Here is a 16,242-nt window from a genome sequence, read left to right as displayed (position 1 = left end):
TAAATATTGGTGTTTTGTGGTATATTTTTTCAACAGACTTAGGCATTTATAAAATTGGTGGTGAAGTTTTAGGCTGTTATTTACAGTCTGCAAAAGGAGGTATCTGCAATGTATTGTGACTCAAGTCTATGCCAAAACAGCAAGACTCTGCCAGCAAGTAGAGTGGGACATTTTATATAGCTGTATCTGTATTTACATACATGTGAGGAGAGCCCAAGGTCGTTGGCTTGCTGGATATAGCTGAAGGATATTGCTTACTTTATTACACATTTAGAGTATATCCCTGTTAGCATAAACACACTTGTGAAATAAGGCAGGGAAGGTTATCTTAGTATATAAATGAGATGAAATTTTGATTACCTGCTTCAGAAATAGAGGGTGTTTTGTAGGAGACAGTTGGAAGCTACCTTGCCAGTCAGAGCAGAGTCATAGAATAGCCCAGGTTGGAAGGGACCTCAAAAGATCATTTGGTCCAAACTATCATGGGAAGGGGAGCCTAAATGAGATTTTTCTAGCACCCTGTCCAGTTGCAGCTTGAAAACCTCCAACGATGGGGACTCTTATCACATCCCTGGGGAGTTTGTTCCAGTGATTGATTTTTCTCAGTGTAAAAAATTTCTTTCTTATATCAAGATGAAACCTCTCCTGGTGTAACTTGTCCTCTCCATGTGGCTCCTTGTGAAGAAAGAGCCTTTGTCCTCTTTGTAGCCACTCTACATACTGGAATACTGTGATGAGGTTTCCCCCCACCCCGAGCCTTCTTTTCTCTGAGGGGAAAAAAGACCTAACTCCTTCAGTCTCTCCTTGTAGGGCAGGTTCTCCATCATCTTCATGGCCCTTCTTTGGACCCTTTTCGGTCTCTCTGTGTCTTTCCTGAATTGTGGAGACCAGAACTGCACACAGTAGTCCTCCAGGTGTGGCCTGACAAGCGCTTGGTGCGTTGGGATGATCATGTCTCTCTCTTTGCTAGTGATGCCCCTGTGGATGCAGCCCAGGATCCGATTTGCCTTCGTGGCTGCAGCAGCCTGTTGCTGCCGACTCCTGTTCAGCTTGTTGTCTACCAGGTCCCCAGGTCCCTTTCAGCAAGGCAGCTCCCCAGCCACGTAGACCCTGGCCTGTTTGGTTGTGTCATCCCAGCTGCAGGACCTTGCACTTGTCTCTGTTAAACTCCATACTGTTCTTGCCAGCTCACTCTTCCAGCCCGTCCAGGTCTCTCTGTAAGATGGCTTTGCCTTCTGACGCATCCACCTCACCACCCACTGTGGTGTCATCAGCAAACTTGATGGTGCTCTCAATCCCATCGTCCACGTAATTTATGATGATGTTGAATAGCATGAGGCCCAGTATCAATCCCTGGAGGACCTCACTTGTGACAGGCTGCCAGCCTGAGTAAAATCCAGTGATCAGCACTGAGTGTGACCTATGAGCCAGTTCCTTGCCCATCTTGCAGGCCAAGTGAAGTTCTGGTGGGTGGACAGTTTCTTACAAAACCAGATTTTTATACTGTGCTTTTTCATCAGTAGAACTCAGTGCCTCAAAGAGGAATAAGAAAGAGTAATAACTTGGTCATTCACCAAGACTGTGAATTATACTAGGAGAATTCAGTTCTTTCATCTCATGGTCCAGAGCTGTGCTATCAAAGCTACAAGTTTTAATAATGAGATCACAACTACTCTGGGGATCCTGTAGGTGATAGGGTGGAGGACAACAAATACCTTAACAACGTGTTTTAACTGGTATGTCACAGTCTACCTGATCAGCTGTGTCTCTTGTTCTCCTGTCTTGCAGTTTTACCATTGTTAACTTGGACAGGTTATATTTAAGCTATGTAAAATGACAGATTAATTCTGCATTAATGTTTGGTACTGACATTTTTGTTTTGAGCAATGCATTACTGTAGATTTTCTTTCCCCTTTTTTTCTGTAAAATTCTTTATGGAAAAACTGCTCATAACCAGAAAAAGGCTGGTGGTAATGGCTTTACATGTACTGTACTGGAATCACAGAAATGAAGAGCTCAGTGAGAAGAGTTGTGGGAAGAGAAAGGGGTTTATACCCTGAGCAAATCAGAATGACTTCTAGAATAGATGCTGTTCCTGCCTAATGATGTTGAACTGCAAACTGTATGTTTTAGGCACTGTAAGTCTGTGCTGTTTTGTATAGCTGTGTCATTCAAGCGGTGTGAGGGAAATTAATATGCATATTAATACAGTCATAAACAGGCTGCTGTGTACAGTCTTCTTGCTTTGTTGCTAAATGACTTGCCCCAATAACCACTGAGCAGTACCAGTAAAACAAAAAGTCAGCATTGATGAGGTCTGTCAGCTTTTGCTTATGATTTTAGTCAGTGAGACATATGTGAATGAAGCAGATGTCTCTAGTTTTTCACCGCCAGGATTCTTCTTGATATGTTTCATGCCTATCTTGTTCTTCACCCTGCAAGACACAAAAATCAGATCTCCAAATGGTGCAGCATTTTCTCTGCTATAACGTTCCCTTTTAGGAAATTCCACAAGGTATTTTTGGGTATATTTTATGCATATCTTTGTCTTCAGTAACAAGTAACTGATGCAGATTTTATTTTCTCAAGGAATAACCCAGGGAGCTTCTGTGAAGTACTTGTTAACAAGCGCTTATTACAGTTGGAAGGTGAAAATTCAGTTGTTTGAAGTTTTTTGATCTTTCCCTATTAAAATGGTAAACTTCATATTTTAGCAATGTTAAAATATCCAATATGGTTGAAGTAAATTAAATCTAAAATATATTCCTCTCTGTGTAAATCAAGAAATAGGTTAGTATTTTAAGCTGACTAGCATCAGTGGCAGAGGAAATAAGTCTGTTCTAGCAAAATTGATAGACACCCCAAAATTTGCCATTTGGGGGCTGTATTCCAGGTGGCATATCATCTGCCTGGAGACTGACAAAAGTGTTAATAATGGGTTTGTGTTCTTGTTTCTACATAGTTCACTTGTAATTTTCACTTATAGTAATTTGAACACATTTACAATCGTGTTCATTTTAATGATGTGTAAAAATCTGTTGCTGAATGTCACTTGGTGTTCCCTATGCTACTAATAGAACAAAAATTACTAGCTTTCAGAAATTAGATTTTATTTTACAGATTGTTTTTTTCCCCCAGAAAAACCCTTAGAATAGCATGTTTGGGAGTTTTGAGATTATGTGTAATTAACTAAAATCACTATAGTAACCTCAGTTTTTGCAGAGCTTTTGCAATGCCTAAAACCAAGACATGTCGTAAAACCACAGTTGAAGGAAAAAAGAGCCGATTTCCTTATACTTGCAGCTGCATTGAAGGTGAAAAATGAAGAGAAAACTTTCTATTCTAATTAAAATTTTAAGACTCCACCTAATACTTTAATTAGCTTTGACTTCCATAGCTGGATATGGCATTCCTGTGGGATTCTCCTAGACCCTAGGATACTTTAATGCTTCAGCTGGTTGTTCTGTATTATTTTTTGAGGGAATTGATGGAGGTGATATGAAAATGCTGTGCTAATAACTTTCCTTATCCCTTAGAGTTCCTCTTGGTGGAAAATGTTTTTCAGTGCCGCTTCTCCATCTTTGTCTGCCACGAGCTGCAACTCGAGAGTATCTGCTGGAATGGGATGCTAAATTAATTCACTTTTTACTATGCCAGTAGTTGCTTGCATATTGCAGAGGACATGGCTGAAGAGCTATATGAAATGAAATTAAACTCTTTACCCTTGGAAGTATTTGTATCCAGGTTCTGTTTGTTCTGTGTCAAGTTCTGGATAAGGTGTAGAAGCTGAGACCGATGCATTTCTATCCCTGTATCAGATACCAGAGCTGGTACTACATACCATTTTTTCATAAGTACTACACAATTTCTGTTTTTCACTTACAGTTCTTCTAGTTCAGGATTATTTTTGAAGTTTAAGTATTTCTGTGCTCTAATCTCATAATTTGTCCTTTTGCACTGTGAGTGAACGTTTGAGAGCTTTAAATGAATGTTTGATTACAAGGAAGTGTTAGGAAAAAAAAGTCATGGTGGAGTTGAGAAAATCTTAGTAGAGTCTAAACAATATTCTACTTTATATTTTCAGTTCTGATTTTTATTGACTTTTACAGTACTTGTATCTTGCAAGATTTATCCCTTTTGGTTTCAGTTCTAAGAAAAACAGTAAATGAAGTACCTTGCAAGGATTTGACATCCAATTTGATGGTTAGAAAGCAGGCCTGTTGATAATGCTCTTAAGTTATTTGTTCATATGAACTCTTACGAATTTTTATCTATGATGACCAAAAAAGCAATTTGTGAGAGAGCACTGTTAAAGTTGATAAACCTTGCACTAGCAATGTTGTTTATCTTAATTCCCATCTGAAATACAGTATCTTTGCATACTTCTGAAAACCCAGGCCAGAGTGGTAATGAATTTGAATAAACCAGTTGTCTAGGTAGAGTCTCTTATGGTGGATCTCTTTAGCAAGATGCTGCTTCCACAGCTGTGTTCTTTGAGAAGTCCAACATGGTAAGTACAGTGAGAATGCTCTGCAGTTTGAGGTTTGAAGAGCTGAGGAAGGATTCAAGATGTTCTTTCAACCGAGTAGGCAGCTGCAGAATCTGCCAGGGTGCAGAGCAGAAGTTGTTGCTGTTGATTTCAAATTCAGTAGACTTCAATGCTCAGGAATTTTTCCTGATGGAAGGTATCATTTAGGACGCATGGCTAATCCCCTTAGCCAAATTACTTATTTTAATCAGCTGACCTTGGATTGGCCACCTCTACTGGGGCAAAAGAAGCTAAGAAGGGGCTTCTGCAAATCTTGCAGTGAATAAAAAATAATTTACTGTGGAATTCAGAAGGCTGACAGCAGATGGGGCTTTTAGCATATGTCCTACCATGTATGGCGCTGGGTATCACTAATACATGTGATAATGCTGCTCAAGACCACTCCTTCTGGTGGCGCATAGACTGGTGGAGGGATTTGCATGCAGTTGTATTATTTGTTTCTTAAGACAAAGTTCTGAAGCCTTGTCAACACTTCAGAGGTTGGGGTTTTTTCCCCTCTGTAGCCTTTTCTCTTAAAATAGGGAGAAAATACCTAAGAGATTGCATTTTAAAACCCTCTTGACTTAAAATATTAGGATTAAAAAGTCAAGAAATAAAGTTCTGAATTAAAGCTTTTCTTAGTCTGCTTTAAATGTAGCTTCTGGGGTCATTCCTTAAAATATAGTCCTTAGCTAAATAATTATATGCTATTACTGAAATAATAAGACGTTCTGGATTTGGTTTAAATGACTCTAAAATAGAGTGTGTAGCCACCCCCTTGTCTTAAAATAACTGCAGGAAACCATTAATCTCACCATTTTCCTCTGAACTGTATCAAAGCTAGTACGTGTTAGAAACCAAAGGGTTTTAACCTGCTGTTTATTGTGTTTCTTGTGAGGTTATCCAAAAAGAAATGCCAGAGGTATACAAAAAGCAGAATGGGAAGTAGTAACTTTTTTTACTGCCATGGAGTCATACTTCTCTTACCAAATCCCTATCACTTTCCTCTTGTCATTCCTCATGTATACAACCTTTCTCTTTTCCCAACTATTGTCTGAACTTTTAGATGGCTTTTGGAGCAACTATTTCATCCTTTTTTTTCAAATTGGAACTCAGAGTTGACTACAGCCTTATGAAGTATAAAAGTAACAGTAACAGCTTGGGAAAAACAGGTTGACAGGTTAGTGGTGGGATTTCCAGTTACAGCCTACACAAATATCAGTGGGATGAATGTACCTGTTACTGAAGTTGGTTTAGAAATTTTTATTTACTTAAAGTATGAAAAAATTCAAATGGGAAAGAAAATCTTAAATATAGGTTGGATAAAAAGTTGATATTGTACACAGAGCATAAGGTGGCCATTAGCTAAAATCTGTATGAACAAAAATGAAAGCCGGGGAGCTCATGATAATATTTTTTGAGAAATATTGTAAGAACTAGAATATTCAAAATATACATACATATATATATAGGGAAATTCATGTACATGATATAGCTATACATGTATATATCTTTATCTTAGTTATTCAAAATGTGTGACATTCTAAGTAATGGACATGAGAGATTCATTAAGGCCAACTAGTGCAAATGAATTGGTGTCATTTGAGTCCAAAGAACCACACTGTTTTATCATTTGTGGGCAGTGTCTCATCAATTTTTTTAATGAACTATAATTGATATTTAAGAATTGGACTACTGTCACTTTGTAAAAACTTTCAGCATAGTTTATAATTGCAGTGGCCTTCTATGTCAATAGGAATGTGTGAAATCATAGAAAACCTTTTGCAAAGTTTTCACATTTCCCTATTATAGAAAGGGGTCTCGGCTGCTACTGTAAGAGCAACTTTTGTCTCAAAATGCATCCCTCTGCGTACCCCCCTTTTGCAAAGTGGGTAAACACCTGCATCAGAATGGTACCATTTAATACATGGATTTTTAATTCACTGTGAAGTGGATTCACAAGCTTTGAATTCATGCTACAGCAGGAAGGTGTTACCTGTTTTGTTGCAAATAGTTGTGTCCTACTTCTGTCTATGCTTGTGTAGTTTGGAGATTTCTAGAGCAAGTGAATAGGAATCACTGATGTCACAGGTATTTGTGTAATATAAATGGTGTAAGGATGGTCACTGAATTATGTGTTAACGCTTTTCTAGTAAACATTTGTAGCGTTGTTCATCAGACTTCTAAGTGTGTTCTTAGATTTAGCTGGGATGAGTTTGTCTTGCTGGAACTTGAACCTTCTCAGTTTAAAGGCACCACTGACAATCTCCTGAAATCTATACCTGAAAAATAGTTGTAATCAAAAACCTTGCCTGAATTCAGAGACTTAGAAGGTGGTCTTACTTTCCTTTTAAATTCGGTGCCATAATTGCATCATATATAGTAGAATAGGTGTGTTGGGTTTTCTCCTTTGCAAGTAGTGACCACCTACTGCTTTTGATATAAGATTTCTAAAGACAAAGAAACAAAACCAAACCACTTCTTAAAAAGTTTTCTATTATTCTTTTGAAAACATAATTCAGTTGATTTCTTTGTATTCATTACGTGGGATACAGTGAGCTTTTACATTTTTTTAATCTGCCACTGCTGTATATTTAATGGATACTTAAGATATTCTGAGAGTTTGTGAATAATGAGAAATTCTTTCAGAGAATCTCATACATTCTGCATTCAGTTCAGAGCAGAATTTAGGTTTAATGAAACAAAGACTTCCAGACAAATTTGGAAGGAAACATCTATGAGTGGTCATAGATTTCTACCACTGTTGACTATTTTTTGAGCACAAATGTAAAATACCTAAATTTGGACCAACTTTGTATCATTTGACTTCGTTCGGTTTTAGCCTTTGCTGCTTTTACTGTTTTTGGATGAGTGTCAATGACCAACAATACACCTCAAAGCCTACAGTATCACCGATGGTTACCTAAAATGGCTGGCTACTTCTGAAACTGTCAGTCATAACCTTGTTCCTGCCCTGTTTTCCATTCTGTATGGATACTACTGCTTAACCTGGCTCACAAGTATCTTTTAGCACTTAAAAGCTGTGAAGAGATTGGTTTTACAGGTAAAAGGTGACATTATGTACAATTACTGTATTGGCTTTTATTTGCTTTTACATATTTGACTAATTTTACAGTCAAACCTTGAGACCAGTAACTGCTCTAGAAATGCATCTTTGAAGTGTTGAGAGAAGCTTGCTACTCTTCTAACATGACAAATGGAGAGTAATTTTAAAATTGCTAGATAAATGCTAGCCAAGTTAGGTAAAAAGCTAATTAATTGTATCTGCCAAAGGGTATCTGTTCTTTTATCATGTATAAGCAGATTCCCTGTTTGGAATCCACCTTTGACATAACATCTTATTTCTTGATATTCACCTTCAGACATGTTAACTTTGCAATGTTTTTACAGTCTGAAAAACAAATACATGTGAGCATTGTTTATATGATAAATATTTTGCAAGGGGAGTTCCATGCTTATTTTGGTCTTATCTCTTCTTAACCTCATTTCTCGGGTAATGCAGGGTTCCCTTCAACCAAGAAGTTGAGAAAATGAGGATCTTAGTATGGCTATTTGTATTCTGCAGTGATGCTTGATTCTGTACATATCAGCAGTTAAACATTCCAGATCTGAGTGTAGTCTGATATTAATGAAATGCTTCCTACACATCTGGTATCAGCTGAGAATTTTGAGCCAAATTATGCATGTTAGATAAGCCAAGTAGGAAAGGTATTCCTTATTGAACTAAAAAAATAACTTATTTGAAAGAATAATTTGGAGAACAAGCAAGCTGAACTCTGTAGATAAAAATTCAGGTTTATTTTCTGTAGTATCCATTTTTAAAAATCATTAGTATCTTCAATATTTGCATAGATGCAAGTGCTGCTGTTTGAGATACCTTGTTACAAGAAAAGCTGTCTTTTCCTGTTTATCTGAAACAATTGCAATGTTTCTGTTCTTAACAGTATTTCTGACTGCCTCTACAATACTAATTTTCTGGCTATGTTCTCTAACAACAAGATGCATTTTAAAGTAAGAAACAGATGGTCATTAGTCATTCTCTGAAAATCATTTTTGTCTAAATCTAACTTGGTCCTGATGGTAAAGGCAGAGTAATTGTTTCTAACTCTGTAGTGTTTCTTAGGTCCAGTTTTAAATTATTCTGGAACATTCACTTTTCTCTTTGCAGTGGCACAAGCAATCCCAAATGCAAAGTATCTTCTATTCTGAACCTCTTTTATGTGGATATTGTACTTGACATGTGACTCTACATATAAAAGTATGTTATAAATGTGAGTGTGCATACATGTTGACCTTCCATTCCACAGTGCTGAAGCAATTTGTATGTGCTCTGTGCTAGGGATTTTTAGGACAAAAAAGTCAGTCTTGTGGTGTGGCATGACCAGTCTTAATGACACACCACAAAACCTAACACAGAATAGCCTGGAACAGAAGTAGGTCAAACCACATTCCTTGGAGGAATTAGGAAATAGGTAAAACTTCATTCCTCCCAGTTGGAGGAGACTCGGAAAGGCAAATGTTGTTATTAAAATTGGTCAGAGCTTGGTCAGAATTGTGGAATGAGCCTTTCTTCCTTTCTGCAAAACAGGTAAGGACCAAGGAGTTTATATTCTTGAAAAGCACTCTTCATAGCTCTCTGCCCACTTAACAACTTACTTTGGAATATTTCTTCAACTGTGATTTGAAGCGAAGAGTCATCCTTGAATCGGCACCCCTGCTTTCCCCTGCACTGAGGTTTTTGCTTACTGGGAGTTTCCAAGAGGCCATTGTATAGGGGTTACATAATTACACACACAGACTGCATTTGTGTCTGTCATGAGGTCCGTGCTTGCCTTGGAGATCAATTTACAGTGATAACACACATTTGCACTATAAGATCAATTAATTTAAAAAAAAAAAAAATGTAGACCTCATTTAGCCAAGTTACAAGGCAGACCAACTCCTTTATCTGTGTATGTGAGCATTTGTGTGAACAGACAATCATCTAACTGTATACCATTGCCATTCAGGAATTGCTTCCTGGCTCTTACTACCTTTCAGTTTACTCCTTCATAAACCACATTCTTACATGACCTTTTCATTGTCTTGAACACAGACCTTTCCACACTGACAGGCTTGCTATTATATATATATTTTATACTCCCTATGGAAAAGCAAAGGAAAAATTGAGAGAGATAATTCTCACTTGGTTCTCAGTATCTTAATAAACCTTCTTACTTGTGGTGCAGATGGAACTGTAAACATAGAACTAACACCTTTTTACAAGAATTTGCTTTTGTTAATAGCAGTAGATAACATGAACAAAATGAATGTCTTGCAAGCCTGCTCTTTACTCTGTCTTTGAAAGGATGGGAAGCCGGTTAAAGTACTCACGCTACACATTTTCCGTTGATATTTTGATCAATAACTAATCTCCAGTATGTATTTATTTATTTCCAGTTCTGTTTTTACTAGGGCTTTTAAGATTGTATAACCTAATAAATTCATTTTTACATTTTAAAGGATTACCTGTATAGTCTACAGGTAGAATTTCGAAACTCTATCCTATAAAATTTTGTTATAAATAATTATAAATGTTACCTACATGTCTTATCCTGCAATAACTGTTCATGCATATTGCCATAGGGATGGGATCTGCAAGGTGGTGAATGTTTCAGCACCTAATGAAAGCAGATTAAACTCAGAATATGTTAGAAACTACTTCATTATGCATGCTATTTATGCAGTCAGTAACTTTTTTTAACATAGTAGTTGTCTGCATAGTAGAAAGTGCTGGAGTTTTGGACAGCCAAGGTATGATTTTAAGTAAAATATTCTAATTTTTGTATCATTGGAGAAATTAATTTCTTTCCAATATGTGGTGAAAATGGTTTAGTGTTTCTGTCTCTATATGTAGTTGAGTAAGAAGGCACATCTTCAGTCAACACAGTGAATCCTTAGGACTTCAATGTAATTACATCCTGCGTTCTACTCCCAGTTAAGGGTTTTTCCATTGGCAAAGGGCTACTTTTTCCCCAAGTACTTTTTTTTTTTCCAAAATACAGCTGGATTTACAAATAGTTTACATAATTCCTGATATTTGAAGAAGCAGGATTCCCACCAAAGTGTCCCTGCAGTCTCAGGTTGTTTCAAGCTTCCTCTCCATAAAGGCAGTGTGTGGTGGTAGAAATGCTGGCAACCATGCATCTGTTTTTAAAAGGAAATTTAAATCTCTAGTGGACATTTGGTGATGCATTTTAATCTCTTGAGTTGATGAGCCATTCTTTTACAGTAGTTTGACATTTCAGCAATTTCTACAGTTAAGTATATAAGGGGACTAATCTACCTTTCTACTGTGTAAATTATATTTTATAACTCTTCTTTCTATTTTTTTATGTCAGGTTATATTTAGATTCTATTCTCACTATTTTAAGGTAACATAATTCAGAAATTCTTTTTTTCAAATTAAGTTTCCCATTAATAAATTTCTAAGTTGACTTCAGAACTGACCTTCTCATTTTCAGGTTGATATTCCCCTTTCAGATTTTTGGTGGAGTTATGCTCTCAGGACTGAACTTCTAGAAGAATTTAATGTGAAAAATGGCAGAGCACTTTGTGATAGCTAAAGAAAATGCAGTAAAATACAGACAAATTATTTTCTGCTTAAAAGTTTTTTGCAGCTATGCTACAGAGGGAAAATCAAATGTGATGGTGATTAGATGCATGTTGATTAACTTCAAAAAGAATTTACAGCAATTAGTTCCGGTTTGCTATAGTGTCTTGCCTGAGTCATAAATCCTTTAGGATTTGCTGAACATCCTGAACAACTGAGTGAAGATTTACATTACTTTTTTTTTTGTCTGACAGCAGTTTAATGACAAGTTCTTGCTCATCTGATGACATCGATCAGGAAGAAATCCAACTCGCTTTGCAGGCCGCTAAAATTGCGACACGAGAAAAGATCAGATCCAGATTTCATGGCAGTAATGATCTTATTCACCGCCTTTTTGTCTGTATCTCAGGTAGGAGAGTAGGCTTTTGTTCTGAACGTAAAAACTATTCATCCTTTTGTTTTGGTGCACGTAAAGTTATGGTAGAACAAACTAGAGATGAAGTTGCAGGAAGGCTGTGTTTTGGGGCCTAAGCTGCAGACTGGTCTAGAAAGACCTGTTACCTGATGGGAACTTACAGCATCAGCAATGCAGACATCTTAAACCTATAATGATGAAGAGGTTGGGCATGCAACAGGTTTGACTTCAAAGTGCTTCTTTCTTCTTGGTGATGCCCTTATGTGCTCAAGGGAAGAAATTTGTTGCAGCAGTTGTATTTTGATGCAAAAGGAATCTCTGTTTCCTGCCAAAGAACAAGGAAGATATGTATGAAATTGCAGGTAGCATAAGGATGAGAATGTAACTTAGCCATTATAGAAAATTAGTTTAAATGTTTATTTTTTTTATTCCTAACACGAGCAGCAAGTGATCCCCTCAGAAATAAATTTGAGGCCATTACTGGTAGCAATGGGCAAATGTAAATACTTTTTAAGGGCGGTGTAATAGTCTAGTAATGGTTTACCCATTTTCTCAAACTCCTAGGCGTTGCTGACCAACTGCAGACAAACTACGCTAGTGATCTGAGAAGTATCTTAAAGACCTTGTTTGAAGTTATGGCAACCAAACCTGAAACGGAAGACAAGGAAAAACAAAAGAAAGGTAAACAGATGTAAACATTTGTTCTGTATAGTTCTGTATTTCTGCTGGTAACCTCATGGGGATCCATGAACTATTTGACTAGAATTTCCTTAACATTTTGTGAACTTCTTGACAGGACTCACTGTATAGTGATTTGACCTAAGTTTTAAAAAATAGTCATGGAAACAGACTGTAAACAGGTTGAAGTCACTGGAAGTATAGGTACACAGGAGTATGCCTTGAGGCAAATGTTGAAAGAGTTAGAGCCTTCAGAGTGCATCTGCTCATTTCCATATTCCTATGTAATAACAGAACAGTGTTTGTAGCACATATAGTCATAACATAATGTATGCGGGGTTTGGACTCCATAGATTTTCCCACACACACCACCCCCCCACACCACACACACACACATATCCCCCCGGTATTGTTTCACACTGGACGTGTTTTAATTTACCAAGATGCCTGTGTTTTGATTCTGAAGTTTACATAGCTATGTAAAAAAAGCAGACAATAAGATGAGAATGCTCAATAAGATGCTGAAATCTGGCCTGTCCTGAAGAAATTGCAGAATGCTGAATTTGGCTTCAAAATAGAAAAATATTCACTTTTCATTATCTTATTTATCTAGAATTCAAACCAGAACTAGATCATGAGCCAATGCAAGACATTTGTTCTGTCACCATTTTGATTATTTCTTTTTTCAAAGAGGCAAGTCTTCTAACTTACCTAAAAATAACCGTGTCATCCCAGCAAGACTGCAATTACCTTTGTCCTTCGTTATGATTAGAACTATCAGCATCTGAAGGTGATCAGAGCTGGGTTTTTTTCTCCCTTTCCTCATGGTTGAAAACTTTCACTTTACCTTTCTCCCAGTTTCATTTAAAAGCACTGAAGATTTTATATGAAACACTAAGTTAAAAATTGGTTGAAGTTAGCAGAAAAACCTCCAACCCAACTCTGCACAACATGCATTAGTCCTCTATTACTTCTGGTTGAAAGTTCCACAACATTTTTAAGGTGGCAGGATGTCATAATGTTGAGACTGGTTTTTTTAATTGGGGAAAAAAAAAATGGAGTTAGACTTGCTAAAGAGAGGATCAAAGAGCTCCTGAACATTTAAATAAGAGTAATAAAGAAACTGGAGCTGTAATAAATTATCACTAGGAAATATATGTTAGTCAACAGTACTTGGTTGGAATAATTTCTTATGGATGAACTATTACACTTTAAAAGGTGTTGACAAAAGTAAGCATAAACAAAATGAGCAAATAAGTCAGGGACTTTTGGGATGAAGGCTCTCTTTGATATCTGTGATTTGATGTGTGTGATTCACCATGGGAATCTCTGGTTGTTCTCATAATCTACTTCTTTGTAAAGGATCCAAGTTAAGAATTGGGAAATAAAAGACAGGATGCAGCTAAACTGCTAGAAGAGGACTGTATGTCCTGTAATAGCAGCATCCTCCATTTCTGTTGTCATTCTAAAGAGTAGAGGAGACTTTTAAAACACTGTTTGTGTCAGGGCAAAGAAAAAGCAAGAAGTCTAAAAAGGTACATATAGATGCTACTGTAATCTAATCCCAGAAATCCAAACATGAATATTTTAAGTGCAAATTGGAAAAATGAGAGTTTGAGTACTTTTTGGTTTGTTTTACAGTTAATCAGGGTTTAAGGAATGCAGCATTGGAAGACTGTGCTTTATGTCAAGAAAGTATATCATCCTCAGAACTTGCAGCAAAAGCCAGAGATGGGGACTTTGAAGGTACTTTCTTTTCTTCTGAGAAGTAAAATGAGACAACACTGATGTAGAAAAAAGTAATCATTAAAATGAAAAGAAACTTAAAATTTGGCTCTGGCAAGTGACTATAAAATGTTGTCATATAAAATGTTGTTCAGAGTCAAAGTCAGATGATAAACTGAGCGTATTTCTTTCAGATTTTTTTTTCTAACAGCCTCATGAAGCGCTGGTCTACAAATTGTTGTATCAGTATGAATTCCTTTGTATCAGTGGAGAAGGGTTCTGTATAGTAAAGGCTTTAATATGGTGTATGACATTACATCTGACAAGTTTCAGAGGGCTGTGTAAAATGCAAAGCCTTAAGTAAGGTTGTCTCAGCTAAATCTAAAGAGATCTTTTATGTTGTTTGCTATATGTGGAGGTGCTACTTTTTCCCATGGTAAAAGTACCTTTTGTATTTTCTTGATTTTTGTCTTTGATCAAAAAATTTTGGTGGTTATTTTCATATTCTTCACCATATTACTTCAAAGAAAAAGTTAGTTTTAGGTAAGGCTGCTGAGGTTACTCAAATCTCACTGCATACGTAGTAAGAGTGAAGGAAAGTGCATATGTAAATCTCAAAAGTTTTGGTCAGGACTTGAGCATTCTGAGAGCTCAAAAGTGTTTTTTTTTTTTTTTCTTTTTTTATCTGAGCTGCTGCAGGAGTGCTTAGGACTCAGTTCTGGACTATTTCCCTGGTATGGTAAATGTTGTATAAAAAAAGGATTAAAAGATATTGGAGCACTTGCAATCAGAGAATAAGAAAAGAGAAAGTAAATGTATGAGATGGAGCAAACAAGAAGGCAATCAGCTTTGATCTTCAGGGCTAAGTGGTGGTTTCAGCACACCAGGAGCCCAATTATCAGAGCGGTGGTATCTCTGTTGGTCAAGTGAGAAATGCAAGTCAACTGTGAAACTGTATCTGAGCTTCCCAGAAATTCAAGTATGCAGTAATTTCCCTGTGCTTTAAAACTTTGATCTGTGGTTTCTATTTGTCCACATACACAGCTGTTCTTCCAGTGAGAGGTTCTGAATGCAGGATGACTGAGAACTAAGCAGTGTACATCTCTGCTTGTATGCAGAGGGGGGGTGACCAACAGAAAAGTAATGTTGGTTCATGTCATTTGTAGTAAAGATCAGACATCACAGAGGGAGGGAAAACCTCTTAAAAGATTAGGTTTTAGAGTAATGCTGCATATTTATAAGGTATTTTGTGCTTATATAAAACCCATAGTTTGCTTGCTCACCCTTCTTCTGAAGCTGCTGGCTAAAGGATCTCGAATCTATTTAGAACAGTAAGGCTAATTCATGTGTAATGCACTGTAGAAATATTATCTCTTCTGGAGGAAGATGATTTGGTGGCAAATAAGGAACTATTTAGTAGTCATTTTAATTGATTTTTCTATTGTGCCATAATTCAGAATGTCACAGAAGGTGCAGTAAAGAACAAATCTTGAAGCTAAATCCTTACCATGTATAGTCTGTATTGGAAAAGAATGCAAGAGATTATTCATTCTCTCCCGTTTCAGTTCGTATTCTTTTGTTTTGAATCAATGCCTGATAACTCTGAATATGACTTACAGAACTTGAAAGCAGGTTATTCTGAACTGCAGGATGCTGAATAACCTTCTCACAGCGGATGTACATTTTGTCACAACAAAGTCACTTCACTTTCCTGGCATGTTACTCGGCTTTTAAGGTTCTTCAGCTTTTCATGGCATCTTCTGTTGGCACAGGGAAGGTTTCTGTTTGGAGAAGTACAGCCTATGGCTTGGGATGTTATTTACTGAAATAGAAGACAACAGTGTGGGTGCTTAGGTGATGTTATGGCTGCATAGGAGTGCAGTAAAGGGGAATCTTTGGAATTACGGAGGCACCTGCAGCACCCGGGCAGTGTGAATCAGTTACGTCCATGCCATAAGTGAATGGTAAAACCCAACGTGTAGTATTAATAGCATATGCAGATAACTAGAGCAAAAACAGCCCTCTTGCCTGCATCTTTGTTCAGAAATAGCAGGTGCTTCAGATATGCCTGCATAACGGCAAGCAGAGCCTTGTGGGATAACCAAGTCCCTTTTGAATAAGTAGACTTGGATGCCAGAATGAACTTGGCTGCCTTGGCACAATGTTTTCCCATGCTAGCACATCCTCTAAACAGCCAGTTAGCCAGTGCTCCTGCAGTTACTCTGCTTTTGATACCCATGCTTGCTCACTGGGAACGCTTGGGCATGTTGGAATCAATCTCCT

At 37.2% G+C, this 16,242-nt stretch overlaps 1 protein-coding gene across 3 annotated transcripts in view; it reads left to right on the top strand.

Moving 5' to 3' along the window:
• Nucleotides 1–16,242, top strand: part of ZFYVE28 (zinc finger FYVE-type containing 28) — a 159,460-nt gene that overhangs the window by 130,879 nt on the left and 12,339 nt on the right. For 2 of the 3 annotated variants that reach the window (XM_074865610.1, XM_074865608.1), the window contains 3 exons: nt 11,396–11,550; nt 12,121–12,237; nt 13,876–13,980. In XM_074865610.1, coding sequence (XP_074721711.1) covers nt 11,396–11,550; nt 12,121–12,237; nt 13,876–13,980 — 377 coding nt within the window. The remainder of the gene's footprint in view (nt 1–11,395; nt 11,551–12,120; nt 12,238–13,875; nt 13,981–16,242) is intronic. The other variant, XM_074865611.1, reaches the window with a different exon arrangement.

The sequence above is a fragment of the Strix uralensis genome, chromosome 4 (genome assembly GCF_047716275.1).
Source record: "Strix uralensis isolate ZFMK-TIS-50842 chromosome 4, bStrUra1, whole genome shotgun sequence".
Classification (NCBI taxonomy): domain Eukaryota; kingdom Metazoa; phylum Chordata; class Aves; order Strigiformes; family Strigidae; genus Strix; species Strix uralensis.
The sequence above is the reverse complement of the archived record's forward strand: the minus strand, read 5'-3'. Positions and strand labels throughout refer to the sequence as shown.